Source organism: Corythoichthys intestinalis, chromosome 11 (genome assembly GCF_030265065.1).
Source record: "Corythoichthys intestinalis isolate RoL2023-P3 chromosome 11, ASM3026506v1, whole genome shotgun sequence".
Lineage (NCBI taxonomy): Eukaryota > Metazoa > Chordata > Actinopteri > Syngnathiformes > Syngnathidae > Corythoichthys > Corythoichthys intestinalis.
In genome coordinates, this window is record NC_080405.1 from 11518917 (window position 1) to 11546264 (window position 27348).

Consider the following 27348-nt stretch of genomic DNA (forward strand, 5'->3'; position numbering starts at 1 on the left):
AACCCTTCATTGCCAAATGTATCACATTTGATACACCTAAAATTTCATGATTTTCAGACTAATTTAGAATTTTGACATTTCTTTTTGGGGAGAAAAAAAATGATGGATGCAAGTCAACACATGCGTCTGCAGGTTTCATAAGAAAAAAACATGATTTAGCATGAGTTATAGATATTAGAGCGCTTATTACACATATTCATTTTGACTTTTCCTTTCACAAATTTGAAAAAAAGGTTTTATTAGGACCTTATTTGTCAAATTTTGGGATTCTCTGATAATTGCTTCATGTTGCATGCATTAAAGGGCTAAGCAACATTACTCCGTGTGACCATCTACTTCCAATTTTCTAAAATGGCGACAATCAACAAAAGAAAGTTGACTGTGACAGCCGACGCTTCAAGGATAGATGGAAATTGCACTATTTCTTCACTAAAATACGCAACAACTATGTCTTGCCTCATTTGCAAAGAGACAGTAGCTGTTTTAAAGATTTCAATGTGAGGCGATATTACCAAACAAGACACGCTGACATGTACGACAAGATTACAGGGAAGATAAGCAGCGAGAAATTGAAGCAACTTGAAGCTAGTTTAATTTCACAGCAGTAGTATTTCGCAAGAGCACGAGAGTCGAAAGACAATGCTGCAAAGGCTAGTTGTGAGATTGTTGAAATTATTCATTGAAAAAAATAATAAAGCAAATGTGACACACTGAATGGCTTGCTAAATTTTGCTTAAATATATTGTTCTACGTAAAGGACATCAGCCAAGGTCGGCCCCCCACATTTTTACCACCCCAAATCTGGCCCCCTTTGCAAAAAGTTTGGACACCCCTGATCTAAAGTATATCTAGCAAGTAGATGGCAATGAAAAAAACAATTTTCCTGCTCTATCCCGTTTCTACCACGGCCTGTTACGTGGCAGATCTTTTCGGGAACTACTTTTCTACCAGTTAACTAACAACATACTGCAACAATTAACAGTCATGTTATACACTGAAGATGGGATGGTTGCCTATTTTTTAATGCTGTATATTTTTTCATACAGGAGCCAAAGTACCCTCCTAAGATTTTCTCTGAAGTAAAAGTCTTGGTCAAGAAAGCTGTGATACCTCAGAAGTTCAAAATGAAAGAAGATACGGTAAGGATTCGTCACAACTCACAACTACCAAAATCCTCGTTATTAAATGTGTTGTTCAAACTGAATTTGTTCTGTACAGCTTGCATCTGTAAAGAAAGGGAAACCTGTCCCCAGCACACCTTCTATCTCTGTTACTGTTTCGCCATCCTCTGAGACTGAAGATGATATCAAAGTTGTCGCTCCAGTTAAGTCACCTGAGCAGAAGGCTGAGTTCATTCCATGCAGCACTGAAGAGAAACTTAACTCAGCCACTGAGCCCAAAGCTGAGGTGATCATGTGACTAGCTTGTCTCTTTTCAAAATAGAATACATATTTATCTGTTTTTCAACATGATGAACGTTCTTATTATTGTAGGTGCTAGATGACAGCATGATGGAAAGCCCATCTTCCCAAGTAGACAATAAAGGGAAAATAGGTACTACTTCCTTTAAGGAGAATGTCTGCCAGGTAAGAAAGAAGTTCTACGCAAGCCAGCTCCACCTCTAAATTTATTATTTTTTCCCGGCCTTGCTCCACCAAAAATCCACTAAAATAAATTTGATTAAAAGGAAAACCACAATGTGGTACCTTCAGGGTTTTCAGTCTTACCCTTTCTGTTAATTTTTTAAAAACTTTCATCTCTCAGTCCGAATACAGTACAGTGGTACCTCGACATCCGATTCCTTTGACATCAGACATAAAATTTGACTCATCGTTTGTCTTGATATGACGACATGCTCGAAATACGACGATTACAACAGCGATGCAATTCCGTTTTCCCTAGTATGACAGGGTCCTTACAAGATCAATGCAGGTTAGAAAAAGGTGGTACTTACTTGAAATTAAGATGGAAATGATGGAATATGTCTACAATCTCGACGGTCCTCCGACGACCTCCGTTCGCCAGTCTTTATAAGTTAAGGTGACAATCTTTATTATTGTAACATCGGCAAGGAAGTCGCCAGCTTTGTCAGGTTTTTAAATTATTTATTTCAGAACTTGTGCAAACAACACGGCTACTGTCCGCCATGGCCGATGCCAACAGCAACATGCAAAGTGAAAGTAAAACGCACCTCTCTCACTCTCTCGTCAGTCTGTTCAGCGTGCAAAACACAACCGCCTCATTAGAACCAGATTTGTTAGAATATTATGATATTATTATTCCGATTCGTGTTTATATTTTGTTTTGCTATGTGTAATTGTATCTGCAGTATTTATGAAGGATTTATCGTAGGTTTTTGGGCTGTGGAACGAATTAATCGAATTATAATGTATTGTGATGCTTCTCTGATTTGTGTAATTAACATCACCTGTTACTTAACTGTGACACATAACAGGTCGTGGCAATAACTGAATCGCACTTCCAACCAGTTGAAATAGATTATAGTTGACCCAACCTCTGTCCTGTGTCTTTGTGTGTACCACATTGAGCATGGAGAAAAGAAAGAAGACCAAAGAACTGTCTGAGGACTTGAGAATCAAAATTGTGAGGAAGCATGGGCAATCTCAAGGCCACAAGTTCATCTCCAAAGACCTGAATGTTCCTGTGTCTACCGTGCGCAGTGTCATCAATAAGTGTAGAGCCCATGGCGCAGTGGCTAACCTCACGAGATTTGGACGGAAAAGAAAAATTGACGAGAGATTTCAACGAAAGATTCTGCAGATGGTGGATAAAGAACCTCGACTAACATCCAAACAAGTTGAAGCTGTCCTGCAGTCCGAGGGCGTCAACCTGTACTATCCGTCAGGGTCTGAATGAAAAGGGACTCTATGGTAGGATAACCAGAAAGACCAAACTTCTGACCCAGGCTGCAGTTTGCCAAAACTTACCTGAGAAAGCCAAAACGTTTTGGAAGAATGTTCTCTGGTCAGATGACACAAAAGTAGAGATTTTTGGAAAAAAAGGCATCAACATAGAGTTTACAGAAAAAATAGGCCTTCAAAGAAAAGAACACTGTCCCCACAGTCAAACATGGTGGAGGTTCTCTGATGTTTTGGGGTTGCTTGGCTGCCCCTGGCACTGGACTGCTTGACCGTTTGCATTGCATTATGAAGTCTGAAGACTCCCTCAGAGGTCATGGGTCTTCCAGCAGGACAATGACCCAAAACACACTCCAAGAGTACTAGAAAATGGTTTGAGAGAAAGAAGTGGAGACCTCTGAATTGGCCAGCAATGAGTTCAGACCTTAATCCCATAGAACACCTATGGAGAGATCTGAAAATGGCCGTTTAGAGAAGGCACCCTTCAAATCTCGGAGACCTGGATCTGTTGGCCAAAGAAGAATGGTCTAAAATTCCAGCACAGCATTGTAAGAAACCCATTGATGGATACCGGAAGCAGTTCTCAGTTATTTTGTCTAAATGTTGTGCTACCAAGTATTAGGCTGAGGGTGCCAGCACTTTTGTCCAGGCCATTTTTGGAGATTTGTGTACAATGATAATGATTGAATTTTTTTGCCCTCTTCTCTTTTGAGTTTTTTCATTGCAAGCAAAATAAATGAAGACATTACTACCAATGCATTTGTAATTGCAATCATTTTCTGGGAGAAATTGAGCATTATCTGAAAGAATTGCAGTGGTGCCAATTTGGCCAGCAGTGTAGAAGTACCACTGTATTCTGAATTCGAAATGGCTGCTGCTTGCGACATGAAATCACAAAGGAGGGCTCCTACAAATTTAGCATAACTCTTGTTGGCGATTGACCTCTTAGACAAACGCTGAACGGTCATTTTGTTCTAACCACTAGGAGTGGGAACCTCTTGGTATCTCACGATACGATACGATTTGCGATACAAAGTTCACGATAACGATGATCTGACGATATGGCGATACAACGATTATCGATACATTGGTCAGGAAATCATTCTAGGATATTTCTACAAACAACTAATAAACAAAAACAAGCCTCTACTGTTAATTGGAACGAGTTCATCACTAGTAGACGTCCAATCCATTTGAACTGGGAGGGTGGCAGCGATTGAACGTTCGTTCATTTGCTGCCATCCCTCCCACTTCAAACGGATTGAACGTCTATGGCGGTCGGTGCAACCAATGCCAGGCAATGAGGTAATTTTGGGCCATTTAAGGTCATTTAACTGTTGATTTTCAGTTACTTCCTGTTGATTTTGGGGTATTTTAGGGGTCTCTTCCTGTTTATTTTGAGTTACAGAACAGGAAATGACCTGGGAATCACCCAAATGAATAGGCAGTGACTTAAACTCAACAGGAAATGACCTGTAAATGCCCTAAAATGAACAGCAAGTGACCTGTAAATGCCTGAAAATCAGACAGAATGACTGTGAATGCTCTGGTTTCGAATGAACGAACGTTCCCACCCAGTCTAAATGGATTGGGCGTCGAGCACCGTCAATGCAGCCTTAGAGTTAACTGTGACACTATCATGGTGGAAGATTTTGGTAGCAACTTGTTGGTTCATTTATATGTATATTTTTTAGACATTGACACCTTTTTTTAAACGATATCTCGATTCCTGGCAGGAGCATATCGATAACCTTTTAAGATACAAAGTATCACGATATATCACCATTTCGATATTTTGTCACAACCCTACTAACCACTATAAGGCTCCAAGAACGCTAACTTGAATGAACTGAAGAAAAGCTCTAACAACGGCTGTCCTAAGCGTTGACGACTTATTTCAAGTAGAGAACAGTAAAAAAATAAACAGGATCGAGCAACAAAACGGCAAGCAAACAGAGGGAAAAGCTGGGATCAGGGCCCAATTGTAGCAGCTTGCATGAGGCATCCAGAGAAGTGGCCAAGTTTGACAGAATTGTCTTTATGAAGGGGGCCGAGACACCGGATCTAATTGTGTTGTCCGGGGGTGGCATCAGTCTTTGATTCGGCATTAGTTTGTCCCTGTGGTCAGGGCAACGCTGATTATCTTCTGTCAGCCCACTTCTGTCCGTAGTGGGCGCAACGTCAGCTTAAAACGTTATGCCCATCAGTTATCAAACGGCGAGGTTGTGACATGGTTCCGTCAGCTGTCAGCTTACTGGCCTGTTTTTATCACGTTCTCATTTTTTTTTTTGCATACAGGGGCTTATTTGTCCGCCAACACAAGCATTCCTTAATTCCTTTCATATATTTTATTGTTTGCCGCACTATAGATTTAATATCTTTATTTCATTATATACTGAAGCAATACAAGCAGGTCCGTGAATATTGATTAGCGTGTTAGCAAAAATACTATTATACCTTTACTCTGAATGCTTTCACAAGTTGCAAGATATCCCATTCATTAGAGTATTAAATGCACGTTGACATGAGTGCATTTGGTTATGGCTACAATGAGCTGTAAATGAACTATACTGTAAATTAGTGCCGCAACGATTAATCGAGTAACTCGAATAATTCAATTAGAAAAAAGCTTCGAATCAAATTTTGCTGCTTTGAGTATTCGTTTAATTAGAGTGGTGTTGTAATGGTTTGTTTTGAAGTGTTTGCATTTAGTTTGATGGATTTGGGTTGATACACTGCCCTCTAGTGGCAACAGCGAATATGAAATAACTATGTAACATGGTTGAATCCAGCTGTTCCCTGTTAAGACCAACATAAAGTTGTAATTTTTTGTTTGAGGTAATATTTTTTTATGCATTCGTAATTTAGTTTTGAGATGTATTTATCGGTTTTATTTTTTGAATGATTTGTCAAGAGCATTTAAAAAAAAAAAGTTAGCATTTAATAGCATTTAAGGTAGTGAACCTTGGTATGCGAGTTAGCCAATTGTTCTTTAAGATCCTCATTTAATTTTTTTTATACCATTTGAAGCTAAGCTCATGTATTTGAATTTATTTTTGAATGAAAGTGCAATTATGCATAGTTTGAAGAAACATTTTACATCTCCTAAAATATATTCTGCAACGCATTAAATATTTCTAATCCGATTACTCAATTATTCGAACTAACTAGTTGATAGACTACTAAAATAATCGATAACTGCAGCCCTACTGTCAATAGAGTAATGGAAATACAATGTTCTTTTTTTTAAGCAAATCACATTTAAATTGTGCCCGGTTTTGTGACATTAAAATTAATACAAGTGTCAAAACAACAACAATCTAAAGATAAAATTTCCACTCATTCAACATGAATAAATGCTTGATGCATACAGGAAATAGGAGATTTGTACTTGTCTGCGGAGGCCATTATACTTGATTTTTATAATGCTTTGTGTAGGTATGTGAGAAGACTGGTGACCTACTGGTTTGTGATGGCCATTGTTATGGAGCTTTTCACCCACAGTGTATTGGTTTGCCTGTGGCACCCAAAGGAAGATTCCTCTGCCAACAGTGCACATCTGGTGAGTTATGGTGAAGTGTAGCTATAATGCCAAGACTCACAATAGTTTGTCTTAGCTTTATTAAATCAACTGAATGCACATTATTCCTCTAATTTTTCAGGTGATCACACATGCTTTGTGTGTAAGAAGCCTGGCAATGGTGTGAAGCGATGCATTATCCCACTGTGTGGAAAGTTCTATCATACTGACTGCATCATGGCCTTTTCAGCCACGCAGCGATGTAACAAAAGCTTCCGTTGCCCCCTGCATGTTTGTTTGTCGTGTCACATCACCAATCCTCTCAATGCCTGCAGCTCCAAAGGTAAAAAGCATCACATGTTTATTATTTGTTTTTTATTGTAATTTTTATCTTTGAACATTTCCACAATTTGTGCGTCTAGTTGTTGTTTTTGTGGAAGGTTATGCTTGTGTACTTTGTAAATATGCAGTTGGACATACTATCTATACTGTACTATCAGTTGACGGGACACGGGGCCAATGCGTGTGGGGGCCTATTTTCAAAAACCTAAAATTCAAATATTTTCAAAACCAAAGCCGCTAGCGACCTAAAACCAAAACAGGCTCATCCCTTAGGCATATATGTCTCCATGACCAGCGACACTTAAAAATTCAAAGTCGTTCCCTAAAAATATCCTGATTAATTATTTTTTATACAAGTGTAACAAAACTTAAAATGGCTATACAGTTCTCAAGTTTTACACTAGATGCACAAACATAGCTAAATGCAGAGATAATGACCTATATTTTCAGGATCAATAGCAATATTTAACATATCATATACGTTTTTGCCCAAAATGGCAAATTAATTTTTTTTCAATCACTCAATTTTCACATTAGAAACTTAATACTTGAGGAAAACATGCAGAATCATCTTAATTTTACTCAACAAAAGCAAAATTTGCATTTTTCTACATAAAATCACAACTTATTTAGGTTGAATATCGATGTTACTATTGCCTCAGCATTGAGGCATGTCTTGCTGGCTATCTGGCGTCGTCGTTTTTAGATTGAAATATTACATAAAATTCATAAAAGTTTTTTTCTTTGTATGGACGCAGAAATGTTTAAATTACTACTTCTGTTTACAAAAAGCGTGCGAAAATTACCTGATCATTTGAATGTAAAGTAATGGCTACTGTGTATGGATACAACATTGCGGCCATCACAAAACAACTTTTTAAGTTGAAAATTCGTGTAAATAAATGCGTACATTCTGCAATTTCTATAGATATGAACATAGAACAGTCTAGATTCTTGGTTAAAAGCAAAAAACAGGCAGTCATCATTCATTTTACGTAAATATTTAGTTTTTCCATCGATTTTTTTTTTTTTCACAACGTTTCAAAGTGCATGCATGGGGCTAGTTCATATAATAATTATTTTGAATCCTCGACCAAATCACTCTTGAGACACTCCTGCCTGCTTGTATGCAGTAAAACTTTTGTCTTATTTCCACCTAAATCTGGGGTTTGAATGCAGCTTGTTTGAGTTTATAACAGTGAAAGCCAACTCAGCTCTGCCTGGGTCGGCCCCTAACGGGAAGGCGTGCCGCAATGTTTGTGGGAGCTGTCTTGTCAACTGACGGTGAAGTATATGAAACTTTTAAAAATCGGATTCAACCTTTTGTGTACAAGAATAAAGGGGAAGTCAGCAATGATACGCTTATTAAAATCACAAAACACGAGTCATAATCCTGTCCGTGGTGTGAGATGATCCGTAAATGTGACACTCGTTGTTCAAGCCGAGCTAAAACCAAATATTGTCATCTGGTAACTCGCAATGGAATGGGCTGAGAAGTCAATAATGACCTGTTAGCTTGCAAAAAAAGTTTGTTAACCAAATGGAGTGAAAAAACATCTTGTGTGGAAAAGGTGAGATAGAGGCCCCTAAAATTTGACCTAATGCCAGTATATTTCTCATGCACTTGCTTGAGTACGACCAGTAAATTTCCCTATTCTTTAAAACCTGCTGCAAGTGCTGACAAGTCATTAATGTCCATTCTGCCTTGGGCCCTTTTGCCGCAGAAATCATGGAAGCCTAAACTGGTCGTCAGTCAGTTGTAGGGCACACACACACACAGAGACAAACGATCATTTGCACCCTCAATTGCACCACCACTGAGTGGGACTTGATCCCACATCGCCTGTGCCAAAGTCGGGCGAATGCACCACTAGGTCCATTACACCTATCATTGTTATTATTTAATTATATCCTGAATGTTTTCGTAAGCAGCTAAAATAACAAAACCTGTCACTGTCCAAATTACTTTAAATATGTTATGCTAGCTGGTTGAACCGATTGTGTGCTGTATGTGTGTTCTTGGGAGTAAAAGTAAACAAATTTTATCTTTTGTGATGATAAATCTTGCCTTTGTTGTTCTCATTCTCTGCAGGACGTTTGGCCCGCTGTGTGCGGTGTCCAGTGGCTTATCACGCTAATGACAACTGCATGGCAGCCGGGAGCGTCGTGCTAGCCAACAATGGTTTTCTGTGTCCAAGCCACTTTACTCCTCGTAAGGGCTGCAAAAACCATGAACACATCAATGTTAGCTGGTGCTTTGTGTGCTCTGAAGGTAATGTTTTTTATAAATAACATCTTTATTCATTCATTCATTCATTCATTCATTTATAATTTATTAATTTTATTAGGCTTGATTGCGAATGGTTGCCTTGGGATTTTATAGCACTTAATTGAGGGTGTAAGTGTAACGAATCTCTCACCAAGAGTAAAATGGGATCACTTCTATCTCATCCTTGGTCCTGAATTAGTGAATCAGTAGAAAATGGATAATTTAATTCTCTTCTGGACTCTGAGAGGTTTGGACTGTAAAATGGCTTCCATTCAGAGGAGACATGAGGATTTTTCATTTAATCACAGCAACAGCTACCAGATTGTTTATTTAAGATGCCCATTAGCAGAAGCAGCGCACCACTTTAGCTACTTTTCCTTGGGTCGAATCACATATCACACACTTACAGAACAAGGAGTCATATTTACAGATACAAGGAGGCCTATACAGTGGGGCAAATAAGTATTTAGTCAACTACTAATCGTGCAAGTTCTCCCACTTGAAAATATTAGAAAGGCCTGTAATTGTCAACATAGGTAAACTTCAACCATGAGAGACAGAATGTGGGGGGAAAAAAACAGAAAATCACATTGTCTGATTTTTAAAGAATTTATTTGCAAATCATGGTGGAAAATAAGTATTTGGTCAATACCAAAAGTTAATCTCAATACATAGGCCAAACGTTTTCTGTAACTCTTCACAAGCTTTTCACACAGTGTTGCTGGTATTTTGGCCCATTCCTCCATGCAGATCTCCTCTGGAGCAGTGATGTTTTGGGGCTGTCGTTGGACAACACATACTTTTAACTCCCTCCACATGTTTTCTATGGGGTTGAGATCTGGAGACTGGCTAGGCCACTCCAGGACCATGAAATGCTTCTTACGAAACCACTCCTTTGTTGCCCTTGCGGTGTGTTTTGGATCATTGTCATGCTGGTCTTGGCCATAGTGGAGTTTGGAGTGTGAGTGACTGAGGTTGTGGACACGTGTCTTTTATACTGATAATGAGTTAAAACAGGTGCCATTAAAACAGGTAACAAGTGGAGCCTCGTTAGACCTCGTTAGAAGAAGTTAGACCTCTTTGACAGCCAGAAATCTTGCTTGTTTGTAGGTGACCAAATAATTATTTTTCACTCAAATTTGGAAATAAATTCTTTAAAAATCAAATAATGTGATTTTCCGTTTTGTTTTTTTCACATCTCTCTCTCTCTCTCTCTCTCTCTCTCTCTCTCTCTCTCTCTCTCTCTCTCTCTCTCTCTCTCTCTCTCTCCCCCCCCCTCCCCTCCACGTTGACAATTACAGATCTCACTAATCTTTTCAAGTAGGAGAACTTGTACAATTGGTGGTTGACAAAATACTTATTTGCCCAACTGTAGAACAACTATTATAGCCTGTACAACTATGAGCATTCTTTTATCATAGTACACTTTGAGTAGCTTCTTATATCCATAACCATGAAGGTAGTTGGTGTGAGAGCAGAGGATGCAGAGGACAGGGCATACACTTCATAACGGTATTGACGGGGCGCGGGGCCGATTAACAGGAGCCTATCGCCGTCAAAGCTGACCGAGTGGAAACTCAGACAAAGAGCTTTTTTCGTTGAAAAATCTTGTGAATAAATGCTTAAATCCCTGAATTCTTTAAAGATATGGACGTAAAAACGGACTCGATTATTGGTTCGAAGCAAAAAAAAAAAAAAAAAAACGTCCAGTTAGTGTTTATTTTACGTAAATATGTCGAAGGACGATGCTCGTCAAAGAGCTTTTTATGTTGAAAATTGGTAAATAAATGCTTAAATCCCTGAATTCTTTATAGATATTGACGTAAAACAGTCTCGATTCTTGGTTAAAAGCAAAAAAAACATGGGCATTTACCATTTATTTTACGTAAATATGGCGAATGTGCTGCTAGTCTTTTAAACACTGTGGCGCCGCCTTATCACCACAAAGAGCTTTTTACGTTGAAAATTCTTGTGAATAAATACTTCAGTCCCTGAATTCTTTATAGATATTGACGTAAAACAGTCTCGATTCTTGGTTAAAATAAAAAACAAAGCGCACAGGTAGAATTTATTTTAAGTAAATGTCGAATGTGCTGCTCATCTTAAAATCACACTGTGGCACTGCATTACCACAACAAAGAGCTTTTTACTTTTAAATTCTTGTGAATAAATGCTTAAATCCCTGAATTCTTTATAGATATAGACGTAAAACAGTCTTGATTCTTGGTTAAAAGCAGAAAAAAAAAAAAAAAAACAAAAACAAAAACGTGCAGGTAGAATTTATTTTAAGTAAATATGTCAAATGTGCTGCTCGTCTTCAAGTCACACTGTGGTTCAGCCTTACCACAACAAAGAGCTTTTTACGTTTCAATTCTTGTAAATGAATACTTAAATCCCTGAATTCTTTATAGGTATGGACGATTGGAAGGTCTCGATTATTGGTTAAAAGCAAAAAAAAAAAAAAAAAAAAACGTGCCAGTAGCATTTATTTTACATAAATATGTCAAAGGACGATGCGAGTCCGTCGCAGTTAATTTCTCCCCTAATTTTTTTCACGTTTCAAAATGCATGCATGGTACGAAAAATATAATTACCTTGAATCCTCGAACAAATCACTCCTAAGACAATCCTTCCTGTTGGTATACGGTAAAGCTTTCTTACTTTTTCAACTAAATCCGGCGTTACATATGCTGCGTGCGAGTGTTTGTGAATAGCTCCTCTTGATGTGGGCGGCCCCCTGCTTGAAGGGGGGGGCGCAGTATGTGCCCGATGTGACCTGTCAATACCATCATGTAGTCTATTAACAGGGTTGTGTGGAGACAACTGATTCGCTACGGCGACCTCTAAAGGTAAAGAAGAAGATTCATTTTCAGGTTGAGCTGAGTATTTGCTGTTAATGAGTAGTTGGTACAAATGACTATATTTGTAGGTTTTTTTTTTTTTCATGTTTAAGATGACTTTTTTGCTTTTAGCCCAGTTAACAATACTTAAAGGTTCTCGCTGTAGTTTTGCCTTTACTTCATGGATTGACTTCCCTGCTAAGTACAGAGTTGTCGTACGTAAACATTGAAATGCCGTCATCCATCATCACTGATCGTATATCATTTGTAAGTATTGTGTACAAAAGTGGATCAAGGCGACTGCCTTGGGGCACGCCGTCTTTTACAGTTCTTACATCTGAGTAACAGCCATTTTAGTAAACTAGTTGTTTCCTGTGATGTAAGTAATTGCTGAGAAACTGAACAGCTGATTGGGCAAAACCATAACATTCAAGCTTTTTCAACAGAATATTATGATCAATTAGATCAAAAGCTGCAGAAAAATCCAGTAGTACAGCACCAACAATGTTATTTTGATCCATTTCCCACAACCAGTCGTCCATCATCTTGGTTAATGCAGTCACAGTTGAATGTTTCTCACTGTATGCATGTTGATAATTTATTTTCAAACTATTCTCTTTCAAATAAGAGAATAGTTTGAGTACAGTCACAGCTTTATTTTGATCCCGTTCAAATGTCGCCAGGTTGTTACAGTCTCTTTTTCATCGTTGATGAACTTGTACATATTATTCAAAAGACATTTTTTCTTTGATTCAAACAGGATAGTTTTTTTTTTTTATCAACTTCTATTGTACATACAGTATACAGTTACAAAAATAACTTGTGAACATGCTTTTTTTCTTTAAATATTCCTCCTCACATAGTCAGAAATAAAGGATAAAATCCTTAAGTCAAGAAAACCACAATAATATATCAGCACATTCCAGGGCTTTGAATGCTTTTGGTGCGATTTTTCAGGAGGCAGCCTGCTTTGCTGTGAAGCCTGTCCTGCTGCTTTTCATCAGGAATGTCTCAATATCGAGATGCCTCAAGGTAGCTGGTTCTGCAATGATTGCAAGGCAGGAAAGAGGCCACGGAACAAGGACATACTGTGGGTCAAATGGGGACGCTACAGGTAAGGGTCAATGTTTGGATATATGTAAAATAAAGTAGAACAATGGTTCTTGAACATTTTACATCAAGTACCACCTCAAAAAGTACTTGGCTTTACATGTACCACCATCATAGTGGGGCCAAAAGTTTTAATTGATGTTTAATTATTTTTTTCAAGCCACAGACTGAACATTAACCATTTATAGGGCACTCATAAATACTATGAATTTTTAAAACAAAAAACCCCACAAAAATAGAGTGTAATTGGGTGCCATATTTCTGTTTTTCTACATTTATTTTATTAATTTTGGTTTTACCAACATTTATTGATTTATACTATCATTCATTCATTAAAAAATGTATAAAAATACCTTTAAAAAATACAATAGTGAATTTATATATATATATATATAAAATTGAGACCTGGCGTCCACATATTTGGACATTTTGGGTCATGTAGAACACATAATGTCACTGTATGTGCATAGACTTCATAATTTATTGACGGGGCGCGGGGCCAGTACATAAGGGTCCTGCATTGTTGGGGATGCCATCAAAGCTGATCGAGTGGAATCACAGACACAATTCTTTATGGATTTCGACGTAAAAGTCTTGATTCTTGGTTAAAAGCAAAAAAAAAAACAAAAACCTGCAGTTAGCATTTATTTTACGTACAGTAAATATGTTGAAGTACAATGCTAGTGTGTTAGTGAATGTAGCTAGTGGCCGCCTTATGTAAACATAGCTTTTCTGGTGAAAGTTCTTGTGAACAAAAACTTAAATCCCAGAAATCTTTACAGATATGGATGTAAAGTAATCTCTATTCTTGGTTAAAAGCAAAAAAAAAAAACATGCTGTTGGCATTTATTTTACGTAAATATTGCGAACTATGATGCCAATGCAGTAGCAGCTAATTTCTCCCATTGATTTTTTTTCACAATGTTTCAAAATGAATGCATGGTACGAAACATTGAATAATTACCTTGATCCTCGAACAAATCACTCCTGAGACAATCCTTTCTTTTTGTATGCGGTACAGCTTTCGTACTTTTTCAACAGAAATCCGGCTTTAGATCGCTGCGTGCATGTTTTTGTGAATAGCTTCTCTTGCACTGGGCTGCTCCGGACTTGAATGTGAGGCTCAGTGCATCACCGATCGGCCGCGTCAATACCATTATGAAATTTATGGTATGTGGACTGCAGGTCTTTATTAGGTTAATTTTTTTTTCTGAGTTACGAAAAGAAAAAAGTAACTTTGCCTTCCCAAAGGGTTAACTCCATGTTTAGATATCTGGAGAAAAGCATGTAAAATATTAAATGTCAATCTTTTGTACGTTAAGTTAAATACAATTCAACTGTACTTTATAAATGCACTGTTGTGAATTCAATTTGAAAATTTAATTCATTCTCCTTTCATTTGTATATTTGAAAAGGTTCATTCATTTTTCGTTCTGCTTATCCTTGCTAGGGCCGCAAGGATATTTGATAAAGATTAATATATATATTGTTTTAAAAAGTGTAAATACAGTGTATTTACACTATTTCAAACAAATGTTACACAAACGTTCACGGCCGAGATGCTGGCAAGATAGTCACAACCTATTATTTGAGATTTGCTTATCTCCAGTAAGTGCATATTAGGTATTCCTGGTTAATATGATGATATTCATTGCAAGTACAGTCTCAAAAATATTGGATATATCTGACAATTTGAAAGCAATAATACCTTGCACCTAGGCCTGTCGCAATAACAAATTTTATTTGACTACAGGGTGACCCCAAAAAAAAGTTTACACTGCCGTAATACAATTTAAATGCCATGTTTATTCATCTTAGAATTAGAATTTAATCACAAATTATACATTATTGTAAAGAACATGTACAGTACACTCTATTTTTCAATGTGTCCTCCCTTAAGTGTCACAACAGCCTCCAGGCGCCTGCGGAACGCTTCTTTATGTAGGATGCTGTCATCTTTTCCCAAGATCTAACAATGGACCTCTCCAAGGCTGCCACAGAAGTTTGTGGCTTCTTACAGGCACTGTCCTCCACAATTGCCCATATGCTATAATCCAGGGGATTGAGATCTGGACTCTGGGGTGGCCATTTATCACCTTGTCAATCAATTTTTTGGTCCGCACAGATCGGGTTTTCCAGACCCAGGTTTTCGTGAGGCTGTTCCAGTATCTTTCAGCTTCTTTTTAACTTTGTAGACTGCACATCTGGATATTCTCAGATTTGCTGCAATCTCAGTAGGTGTCAGACCGGCACGCAGCAATTCAGGTACAGCTAAAGTTTTCTTCATTTTCAGCCGAAGCACAGGAATTGTAGAGACGAGAGATTACCAGCTGCATTGAGTGACCTTAATGAATCACTTAAGCATGACAAACTATTTAGATATGTTTCAATGGCTTTTAAACAAGCAGTCAACTGAGTGTAAACTTTTTTTGGGGTCACCCTGTATATATTATCTCTTAAATTATTGCCAATGTGATATTTTTTTTTAACCAATTCAACCACTAATGCAGTGACAATACATCCTAATAAATCCCCCATTAAAATGCAATATATTGTTGTTCTTAAATAAAACACAAACTATATTAAAAATATTTTTTTAAAAACACAAAAAACACACACACTCAATGCATAACAAGTCATTTGAAAGCTAGCTCAGTGCAAAATATGAAATAGATGAGAAACCCAATTCCTTTTTTGTTCTGTCAATTAGAGCCCATCAAAAGTGTTTATTTGATCCAAAATAACTGTCATTTTGTCCTGCAAAGTGTGCATACAGATTTGAAGCCAAATTATTCATTGCCAAACAGATTTTTCATATTGTGTGTCATTTTAAAGCTATTCTTAGCGTAAACTCTAAAGTATATGAGAGTGACTCCAGAAATCTTTGTTTACATTTTGAACATGACGTGCTTGTATTTTGAAATGTTCACCAGAAGTATGTTCCCTAAGCCGCTAACTGTACGCTTTACACTCCATTGGAAAAAAAAAAAAAAAAAAAAAAAAAAACACTTTTCATTATGCATGGGAGGTCAGTAATCGATTTTTTTTCTCTCTCATTGTTTGCAAATGCTGTAAAACGGCGAGTTTTCATGTTTAAAGTGTCACCTCTTAAACACAATTTTGTGATTTGGACAAAACTGCCAATGTTTTATAGCAGGGTAAAGTGGTTCGTACATTGTCTTTTTTCCATTAGCCCATTGTAGCAATGCTAACATTTCTACAATTTTTAATCTAGCTGTGTTTCCTTATTTTGTATCGCTGAACTTTATTTCTATGGCGTGTTGATGACCAATAAACATCTGTAAAAGGAACTAGAGTCTCATATGGAATCAACACACACATTTGCCGAGTGCATGCAGCACACACAAGGGGATAAATTACAGCCAGGAAAATTGCCGCCTGATAAATCGACTTATTGCATATCGCGACTGGCTTACTTGCACTAAGTATGATATTTGCTGATTTTGTATTTGTCAAATTCAATCCTACTTGAACTCTGTTTAGGTGGTGGCCTGCTGAAGTGTGTCTTGACAAAGATGTCCCAAATAATATCTTGAGGATGAAACATGAGGTCGGAGAGTTCCCAGTGCAGTTTTTTGGCTCCAAGGATTTTGTATGGACTTACCAGGCCCGTGTGTTCCCCTACATGGATGGTGATACTAACAACATTGAAAAAATGGGAAAAGGGGCAGATGCGGTGTACAAGAAGGGTAAGCTGAGCGTTTTAGCATTTTAAATTGGAAAGCATTATTTGAATGTTACCAGTAAAATTGCGTCTTTTTAGCCCTGACTGAAGCAGCAAAGCGGTTCAAAGAGCTTCAAGCAGAAAAGGAAATGAAGCAGCTTCAGGAGGACAGAAAGATTCATAAAAAACCTCCTCCATACAAACACATTAAGGTGCTTTTTATAAATGTGTGTTTTGTTTGTTACCAGCAGTTCATAATAAATTAAAGTGCATGTCTTGCCTTTTTAGGTAAATAAGCCAATTGGTAAGGTGCAGATAATCACAGCTGACCTGTCTGAGGTCCCACGCTGCAACTGCAAGGCGTCAGACGAGAATCCGTGCGGCGTGGATTCAGAGTGCATCAATCGAATGTTGCTGTACGAGTGCCACCCCCAGGTTTGCGCTGCAGGGGAGCGATGTCAAAACCAGACCTTCACAAAACGTCAATACACAACTGTTGAAATATTCAGGACGCTGTCACGTGGCTGGGGTTTACGCAGCGTGTCTGATATTAAGAAGGTGGGTCCGTAATGTGTTTTTTTCTCAGTGGTTTATCACTAATGCGCTGTTGTTCCTCTTCACAGGGAGCCTTCGTGAGTGAATATGTCGGGGAAGTGATTGATGAAGAAGAATGTCGGGCCAGAATCAAACATGCTCAGGAAAAAGACATCTATAATTTCTACATGCTGACATTAGATAAGGTAAGAAACTCAGACAAGTTCATAAACAGCTTAAAATTATTTTAGGAGCAATCCCTAAGCATTTCAGAACCAGATTTTGCTGTAGTCAGGCCTTCATTTCCTAAAGATTGATTATAAAAATTGGCTCATTTCCTGGTTTTCTGACAGAGGGTTGCTGGCACACATAATAAAGCTGAACAAATTTAATGTAAATATACAGTAGTATTAAAAAGTGTCTGAACCTTTTGGAATTTCTCACATTTCTGCATAAAATAACCATCAAATGTTATCTGATCTTTGTCATAATCACACAGATGAAACACAATGTCTGCTTTAACTAAAACCACTCATTTATAGGTCTTCTTATTGTAATGAGGATAGTATGCAAAAAATGACAGAAGGGGGAAAATAAGTAAGTGAACCAACACATTTAATACTTTGTGCCCCCCCCCCTCCTCTTTGGCAGCAATAACTTCAACCAAACACTTCCTATAGCTGCAGATCAGTCTGGCACATCAATCAGGGCTAATCTTGGCCCATTCTTCTCCAGAAAACTGCTGTAGTTCAATCAGATTCCTGGGATATCTGGCATGAATCGCTGTCTTAAGGTCATGCCACAGCATCTCGATGGGGTTCAAGTCTGGACTTTGACTTGACCCTCCAGAACATGTATTTTGTTCTTCTGAAACCATTCTGACAGACGGCCTCGGGTTTTCCTGCAAAACATCGTGATAAACTTTTGAATTCATTCTTCCATTAATGATTGCAAGTTGTCGAGGCCCTGAGGCAGCTAAACAGCCCCAAATCATGATGTTCCCTCCACCGTGCTTCATGGTGGGGATGAGGTGTTGATGTTAGTGAGCTGTTCCTTTTTTCCTCCACACATTTTATGTTACTCCCAAACGATTCAACTTTGGTTTAATCAGTCCACAAAATATTTTGCCAAAACTTCTGTGGAGTGTCCAAGTGCCTTTTTGCGAACATTAAATGAGCAACAATGTTTTTTTTAGACAGCAGTGGCTTCCTCCATGGAGTCTTCCAATGAGCGCCATTTTTGGCCATAGTTTTATATATAGTTGATGTGTGCACAGAGATATTGGAGTGTGCCAGTGATTTCTGTAAGTCTTTAGCAGACACTCTAGGGTGCCTTTTTTTACCTCTCTGAGTATTCTGCGCTGAACTCTTGGCGTCATATTTGGTAAACGGCCACTTCTTGGGAGAGAAGCAACAGTGCCAAACCCTCTCCATTTGTAGACAACTTCTCTGACTGTCGATTGATGAACATTCAGGCTTTTAGAGATGGTTTTTGTATCCTTTCCAAGCTTTATACAAATCAACAATCCTTGATCGCAGGTCTTCAGGCAGCTCTTTTGGCCGAGCCATGATGCACATCAGACAGTGCTTTTCATCAAGACATTTCTTACCATTTGTGTGTTTTATAGTTGGCAGGGCAGATTTAAACCACTCATCAGTGATTGGGCGCACACCCGACTTAAAATGTTTGATAAAAATTGGTTTCAATTGTTCTTTAGGTCTCCTTAGGCAGAGGGTTCACTTACTTATTTTTCCCCCTTCTGTCATTGTTTGCATGCTATTCTCAATAAAATATGAAAACATATAAATGTTTGGGTGGTTTTAGTTAAAGCAGACACTGTATTTTCACCTGTGTGATTTTGACAAAGATCCAAGCATATCTGATGGTTTTATGCAGAAATGTGAGAAATTACAAAATGTTCAGATACTTTTTCATACCACTGTACATATATTTGCATTAGTTTTTCTTTACTACCATACATGCGAGGTCTTTAGCCAAATAAAATATAGAATAACTAACCAAAGACACACCCACTCGTCCAACTGCCAATCGGAGCAAAGAATTGAAAACTTATTAATGAGAATCCAGCTGTTTGCTGAGGCAAGGGAAAAATGAAGTAAAATAGCTTGAAAAACAACATGGGCCTTTTCAATGTAAATTGTCTAACACCCGATAAAAAAATGACATCAAAGGTTAAGTAAATTAATGTAAAAAAAATAATGCAAGGTCACTTGTATTTAACAGAAAATGCAAGGCAAGCACAAGTGCTGTTATATCTGCAATAATGCATGTTCTTTTTAAAAAAAAAAAAATTCCATTCCAGGACAGAATCATTGACGCAGGACCCAAAGGGAATCAGGCACGCTTCATGAATCACAGCTGCCAGCCAAATTGTGAAACTCAGAAATGGACTGTGAATGGAGACACCCGTGTGGGACTGTTTGCTCTACAAGACATCCTAAAAGGTTTGATCAGTAGTCTGCAACTTGTTATTGTAGTTTGTACAATGCAGAGTGCAGTGCTAACATGAAGTATGTTACTGTAGGCGTGGAGCTGACTTTCAACTACAACCTAGAGTGTCTTGGCAATGGCAAGACTGCCTGTAAATGTGGCGCGCCCAATTGCAGTGGCTTTCTTGGTGTTCGACCCAAGGTAAAAAAAATTGAAACTCCAAATGCTCTCATTATGAAAGTTGTCAGGGTTTTAGGACTGTGTGGCTTGGGCTTGTTCGACTTGATTACACCAATATTGATTTTGCCGTCTTCTACTCTTCTAATGAAATAAAAATACTCAGTCCTATAAGGCAGGGATCCCCAACCGCCGGGGACCGGTACCAGTCTGTGGCGCATTTGTTACCGGGCTGCAGAGAATTCATATTTAATTTTCTAATGACCACAATCTGGCCTGTGCATTTTGACACATCAGTATGTCTACTCTATTGACTAATGCGAGTAGAGATTTGTGTATGTCGCCCTCTAGTGGTTGGCCGCCATTTCTGGGGTGTTTGCACGCCTTCAGTCAATGTAAACAGTAACATTAGCTGCTGTTGGCTGTGTGCTGCGGGTGGTCATAAATCCTTGACTAATTGAGAAAAGAGTTAATAAATGACCTGAAATCTTACCTTTCGCCCACCTCCTTGTTGTTCAGAATCAGCCACCAGCTGAGAAGTTGAAAGAAGGGAAGAGGAGAGGGGGCATGAAGAAGAAGACCAAACAAGTGGTGACCAAAGAAAGGGAGGACGAGTGTTTCAGCTGCGGTGATGGGGGCCAAATTGTGTCATGCAAGAAGCCTGGTTGCCCAAAAGTCTACCACGCTGACTGTCTCAACTTGGCCAAGAGACCCGCAGGCAAGTATTCATGTGCAATACACCATCGAGTGTACATACAGTAAGAAATAATACTTTTTTTAGCTCTCATTTTTGCTCAAAGACAGAGCAATCCAACAATTAGGTATGTATGGCACATGTGAGGGGGTCCGCCAATATGAGAGCTCTACTTCAAAGAGTTGTCCTCAAAAAGTGAGATTATTTTCCTTACAATAGACAATGGCATAAAAATAATTTTTTGATCAAAAGCAATTTTATTATGTATTGCAGTGTTACATTGACTTAAGAGCTTTAGTTTGTTTCGTTACCAAGCTTGTAAATAGTTTACTCATACAGTATATCAAATCTATTGAGCCGCCATTTAATTTTTGAGCTACTCGAAAAAAATACGTATTTTATTATAGAATAGTGCTGTATTGTATAAAAAAATAAGAAAACACAAAAGAGAATGTAAATACATTTTGTTGTAACTGTTACTTTTGCGGTATTCATTAAAATCTCATATGAATACGCTTAAGAGGACAAGGTCATAGTTTTGAGTTACATTCAGCATTTGTTTAGCTTGTTCAACAGTGGCACACTCTTTGCCCTCATGCAAGAGGGTGTTAGAAATAATACCATTAATAGTATTACACCCCCCAGAACCAAGTGACAGGCTCTAACTTGAAAAATAGCTCCTCCTTGGGCTAAATTGCTTAAATGTTCTAAAACATTTATGTCTTTAATCCTAGAGCATTGTATTTTTTTCTTATACAATTAGGGTTAAGGTGCAAATTGTACAAGCAGCAATCTTGAGGTTACATTCATACAGTATGCTTGGGCTTGTTGTTGTCTAAACTCAATTGCTCTTCAAACTGCAATGTTTATGGAGTACCAAAGTGCCAAAAATATTACATTGTTAATTAAATATTGTTGTTTATTGTTTATTGTGATCATCATCGGTGTCATTGACAGTTACAAGATAGCATTGTAATAAGATTAACCCGAAGAAAACCGAAGAAAAGACAAGGGCTGACAGGAGAAGCCTGGGCTTGACCTGTATCCTTATAATATTATTTCAATATTTTTTATTTCAAGATTTATTTATGTAACCTGAAAATTCCGTAAGTAGAGACGCGTTTTCCATGTAAATGCCTTAATCTGTTCCAAGCACTACTGAAACGCCACATTAAATTTTATAATCGGGATAAAACAGGAATAAAACAACAGCCAAACACATTTGAATCATTCCATATATACATAACCTAACCGTTAACACCTGTAATGAAGTACATAATAAAACATAATGTAAAGGAAGAAGTAAAACAATATTCAGTGAGTAAAAATAAGTATTTGAACACCCTGCGATTTTGGAAATGATGGGCGGGTTTGAAATTTTCATGGTAGTTGCTTGTCTAGTGTGAGGGACAATCTTTTAAAAAATCCAGAAATCAAAGTGTATGTTTTTTTTTTTTTACAAATTATTTGTATTATACTGCTGTAAATAAGTATTTCAACACCTGAAAAAAAAACAGGTTAATATTTGGTACAGTAGCATTTTTCACCAGGTTTGCACAGACGGCAGCAGGGATTGTGCACCACTGCTCCACGTAGATCTTCTCTAGATCAATCAGGTTTCTGGGCTGTCACTAAGAAACACAGAGTTTGATCTTCCTCCAAAGATTTTCTCTTGGGTTTAGGTCTGGAGACTGGCTATGCCCCTCCAGAAGCTTGATATGCTTTTTTCAAAGCCACTCCTAGGTTATTCTGGCTGTCTGCTTCTGGCCATTGTCATGTTGGAAGACCCAGTCACCACCCATTTTCAGTGCTCCAACTGAGGGAAGGAGGTTCATTCACAAAATCTCACAGTACATGGCCCTGGTCAGCCTCTCCTTCATAAAGTGCAGTTATCTAGTACCATATGCAGAGAAACCCCCAAAGCATGATACTACCACCCCCATGCTTCACAGTAGGGATGGTGTTCTTGGATGGTACTCTTCATTCTTCTTCCCCCAAGCACTATTGGTGGAATTAAGACCAAAAGGTTCAATTTTGTTCTCATATGACCACATAAATCTCTCCCATGACTCCTCTGGATCATCCAAATGGCCACTGGCAAAGTTAAAATGGGCCTGGACATATGCTGGTTTAAGCAGGGGAACCCTTCCGTGCCATGCAAGATTTTAAATCATGACGTCTTAGTGTATTACCGACAGTAACCTTGGAAATAGTGGTCCCAGCTCATTGACCAGCTCCCCCTGTGTAGTTCTTGACTGATTCCTCACCATTCTTAGGTTCATTGAGACCCTATGAGGTAGATTTTGCATGGAGCCCCAGTTTGAGGGAGATTGGCCATCATGTTTAGCTTCTTCCATTTTATAATAATTGCTCCAACAGTGGGTCTTATACCACCAAGCTGCTTGGCAGCTGCCCCGTAACCCTGTCCAGCCTTGTAGAGGTCTACAATTTTGTCTGTCATGTATTTGGACAGCTCTTTGGTTTTGACCATGTTAGGAATTGGAGTCTTCCTGATTGTTTGGGGTGGACAGGTGTTTATATGCAGCTAACAGCCTCAAACAGTTCAAACAGTCAGACTCAAAAAGTCCACCTCCACTTACGTATTCATTAGACTTTTTAAGGGCGACTATCAGGTCTTTCAGGCTCACAATTCTAGCTAATAGACAGGTTTTCAAATAATTATTTACAGCAGTACAATACTAATATATTGTTAAAAAAATCACACAGTGATTTGTGGATTTTTTTTTTACATTGTCTCTCACAGCGGACAAGCACGTACCATGAAAATTTAAAACCCACCCATCATTTGTAAGTTGGAGAACCTACTTATTTTCCTCACTGTATATCTAACCTTTCGAGTAAGGCAGTGTCCCCTATTCAATGAGATCGATGGTGCCTATCGCCTGTCTCACTCTTCGTGACACAAAATGTGAGGTGACCTGTGCTCTCATCTGCTACTAGTCTAGTGAACCACATGTGGGCCTTAAAACTCATTGTGAGACAAAAACGCGAGACTTGTGCTCTTGGCTTGGATGTCGGCCCACGCCTGTGCACGTCATCATACTGCGACACCCAAATTGAGATGTCATCAGTAATAGGCAAATAGGAGAGCAGAATCCCATTACTTAAGCATGATGGGAAGGATTACGACCAGTAGCGCAGCAGAATCTTATGACGCAACATTGAAAGCAGAAAGTACATACAGTGATACCTCAGCTCACGAACATAATTGGTTCCCAGAAAGTGTGTGTAAGCCGAAAAGTTCGTTTTCCGAACATTTATTTCCCATAAGAAACCATTAAAATGAGAATAATCCATTCCCAGGTCCCCATAAAACATAATTTTCTACTAAATAAGCCTTAAAACTACACAAAAATATACCTTATTTTCTTTAATGTCTTCTTAGGCTTAACACTAGCCTGTGGTGCGGTCTTTTTCGGTCCCATAATAGCAAAAGTACACTCAATATGGTCCAAAATGTCTATCAAACACAAACCACGTCCGCACTCAACGAAAGGGAGGGGACGAACTGGGACGCCGTGAGCGTGCGTCAGCTTCTCGTGGCGCTGTTCGACCGCGTGGTTTGGGTCGTCCGCCGAAAACTAGTTCGTCAGCAGAGACTATATGCTCGCGAATTTAATGTTCTTGAGGCGAAAAGTTAGTGAGCTTAAGCGTTCGTGAGCTGAGGTATCACTGTATGTATATTTTACAGTATTGTATAGTATTATTGCCTCTCGTGAACTGAAATTTCTTAAACAAGAGGCAATATTTTACCATTTAGGCATGTCGTAACATGAAAATTATGTTTGTAGAGATGTTCGTAAGTAGAGGTACCACTTCCGGCTACTGTATATAAAAATGGAAACAAATTAATAAATGTTGAAATCAGTAAAAGTTGAAGTTTTTGAAAAGTTTTAAAGTAATCAGAACAAAATGTAAATGACCATGATATAATTCCAGGACGATGGGAGTGTCCGTGGCATCAATGTGACGTCTGTGGTGAAGAAGCATCTTCTTTCTGTGAGATGTGCCCCAACTCTTTCTGCAAAGCACACTGCAACGACATGCTCTTCGTCTCCAAGCTAGATGGCAAAATGTCCTGCAGTGAACATGACCCCTGCGGGCCTGACCCCTTGGAGCCCGGCGAGATTCGCGAATACGTGCCATGTGCCACAGTCCCCAAGCCCACCTCTGTTGCTGCGCCACTCGCATCCCTTGCAGTCTCAGGTCCTGGAGGTTCAGCCCTGACTCCCTCACCTCGCAAGCCCCCTCCTCCTCGTCTCTACATAAACACAAAGACTGCTACCTCCAGCTTCATCCCGTCTTGCAGGTCTTATATCACAGACAGGTCAGGAGAGAAAGCTTCTTGGAGCTCGACATCCTCCAAGGATCAGAGCGAAGATGGCCAAATGGAAGACGGGGAGGTGCGCGGGTTAGAGGTAGACAAGGACAAAGAGGATGATAACGATGATGATAATGAAGAAATCGTGCTTGGAGAAATAGAGTTAGTGGAAGATGAGCCGCTGTATGAAGACAGCCAGGAGGAGGAGGAGGAAGAAGATGTGTTTGACAGTTGCAGTGATGACGAAGAGGAAGAATCTGGCGATAATGATGAGGACGGAGAAGAAGATGATATCAAGTGACTCGAACAAAGTTACCTACTGTACTGCAGTGCAACTTTGCATTTCCTCAGTACAATGTTGCCTTCTCTGTCCCAGACTGCTGCACTGACAAACAGGACACATATTGGTGCTTTGGACTGAGGGGCGCCTTCATTCAGTTTTTTATTTCTGTTTACATTTGTGTCTGGTGCTATTAGTGCATTCTCCTAAACATTGTTTACATCTTTGACTTGCTTGAACACATTTGAAATATAGTAAAAAAGCAAGAATTTATATCTGACTAATCACAAGGGCATTTTGTAGATTTTTACGGTTTTAATCGTGTTTTAAAAAAAATAAAATAAAAAAGTGGAAGCATTGTAATACTCCCACACCAATGTTTTTATGTTATACTGTGACCAAAATGCAAAAATAAACACACTGGAGTCATTGAGCTACATGAGTAATGGTACCTGAAATCACTATACACTGCTGGCAAAAAGTATTGGCACCCCAGCAATTCTGTCAGATAATGCTGAATTTTGCCCAGAAAATGATTGCAATTACAAATGCTTTGGTAGTAATATCTTCATTTATTTTGCTTGCAATGAAAAAAAAAAAAAAAAAAACACAGAAGATAATGAAAAAAAATTAAATCATCATTTAACACAAAATTCCCAAAATGGGCCGGACAAAAGTATTGGCACCCTTTGAAAAATCATGTGATTTGTGTAATTAACAGCACGTTACTTACCTGTGGCACATACTGTAACAGGTGGTGGAAATAACTAAATCACACGTGCAGCCAGTTAAAATGGATTAAATTTGACTCAACCTCTGTCCTTGTTTGTACCATATTGAGCATGGAGAAAGAAGACCAAAGAAATGTCTGACTTGACTTGAGAAGCAAAATTCTGAGGAAGCATGAGAAATCTCAAGGCTACAAGTCCATCTCCAAAGACCTAAATGTTCCTGTGTCTACCGTGCGCAGTGTCATCAATAAATGTAAAGCCCATGGCACTGTGGCTGACCTCCCTAGATGTGGATGGAAAAGAAAATTGACGAGAGCTTTCAATGAAAGATTGTGTGGATGGTTGATAAAGAACCTCGACTAAAATCCAAACAAGTTCAAGCTATCCTGCAGTCCGAGGATACAACAGTGTCAAACCGTACTATCCGTTGGCGTCTAATGGAAAGGCACTGTATGATAGGAAACCCAGGAATACCCCACTTCTGACCCAGAGACATAAAAAAGCAGGTTGGAGTTTGCTAAAACTTACCTGAGAAAGCTAAAAACGTTTTGGAAGAATGTTCTCTGGTCAGATGACACAAAAGTAGAGCCTTTTGGGAAAAGGCATCAACATAAAGTTTACAGAAAAAAAATGAGGCCTTCAAAGAAAAGAACATATTTCCCACGGTCAAACATGGCGGAGGTTCCCTGATGTTTTGGGGTTGCTTTGCTGCCTCTGGCACTGGACTACTTGACCGTGTGCATGGCATTAAGAAGTCTGAAGACTACCAACAAATTTTGTAGCATAATTTAGGGCCAAGTGTGAGAAAGCTGGGTCTCCCTCAGAGGTCATTGGTCTTCCAGCAGGACAATGACCCAAAACACACTTCAAAAAGCACTAGAAAATTGTTTGAGAGAAGGCACTGGACTTCTAAAGTGGTCAGCAATGAGTCCAGACCTGAATCTCATAGAACACCTGTGGAGAGGTCTGAAAATGGCAGTTTTGGAGAAGGCACTTTTCAAATCTCAGAGACCTGTAGCAGTTGGCCAAAGAAGAATGGTCTAAAATTCCAGCAGAGTATTGTAAGAAACTCATCGATGGATACCGGAAGCAGTTGTTTGCAGTTATTTTGTCTAAAGGTTGTGCTACTAATTATTAGGCTGAGGCTGCCAATACTTTTGTGATTTTTGGAGTTTTGCGTAAAATGATCATGCTTTTCTTTATTCTCTTTTGTGTTTTTTCCATTGTAAGCAAAATAAATGAACATATGAACTACCAAACAACAACTATGATGAATGATGAAATGAACTACCAAAGCGTTTGGAATTGCAATCATTTTCTGGGAGAAATAGAGCATTATCTGACAGAATTGCAGAGGTACCAATACTTCGGCCAGCAGTGTAGTGGATTGATGTGGCCTGGCTTGCCAAGTTAGCTAAATGCAGACAGTAGCTGAGTTTTGACCGCCACCTCACTAGATGGCGCACACTAGTTTCAAAATTACCGAGAAGAATT

At 38.7% G+C, this 27348-nt stretch overlaps 1 protein-coding gene across 1 annotated transcript in view; it reads left to right on the forward strand.

The window, feature by feature from the left end:
• nsd1a (nuclear receptor binding SET domain protein 1a) overlaps window positions 1-25552 on the forward strand; it is a 50881-nt gene extending 25329 nt beyond the window's left edge. The window contains exons 10-24 of the mRNA XM_057850347.1: window positions 1047-1139; window positions 1219-1407; window positions 1494-1586; window positions 6318-6441; window positions 6542-6742; window positions 8834-9013; window positions 12808-12964; window positions 16465-16670; window positions 16745-16857; window positions 16934-17203; window positions 17269-17385; window positions 19503-19644; window positions 19725-19831; window positions 20327-20525; window positions 24462-25552. Coding sequence (XP_057706330.1) covers window positions 1047-1139; window positions 1219-1407; window positions 1494-1586; window positions 6318-6441; window positions 6542-6742; window positions 8834-9013; window positions 12808-12964; window positions 16465-16670; window positions 16745-16857; window positions 16934-17203; window positions 17269-17385; window positions 19503-19644; window positions 19725-19831; window positions 20327-20525; window positions 24462-25144 — 2874 coding nt within the window. The 3' untranslated portion in view covers window positions 25145-25552. The remainder of the gene's footprint in view (window positions 1-1046; window positions 1140-1218; window positions 1408-1493; window positions 1587-6317; window positions 6442-6541; window positions 6743-8833; window positions 9014-12807; window positions 12965-16464; window positions 16671-16744; window positions 16858-16933; window positions 17204-17268; window positions 17386-19502; window positions 19645-19724; window positions 19832-20326; window positions 20526-24461) is intronic.
• The last annotated feature ends 1796 nt before the right edge of the window (window positions 25553-27348 follow it).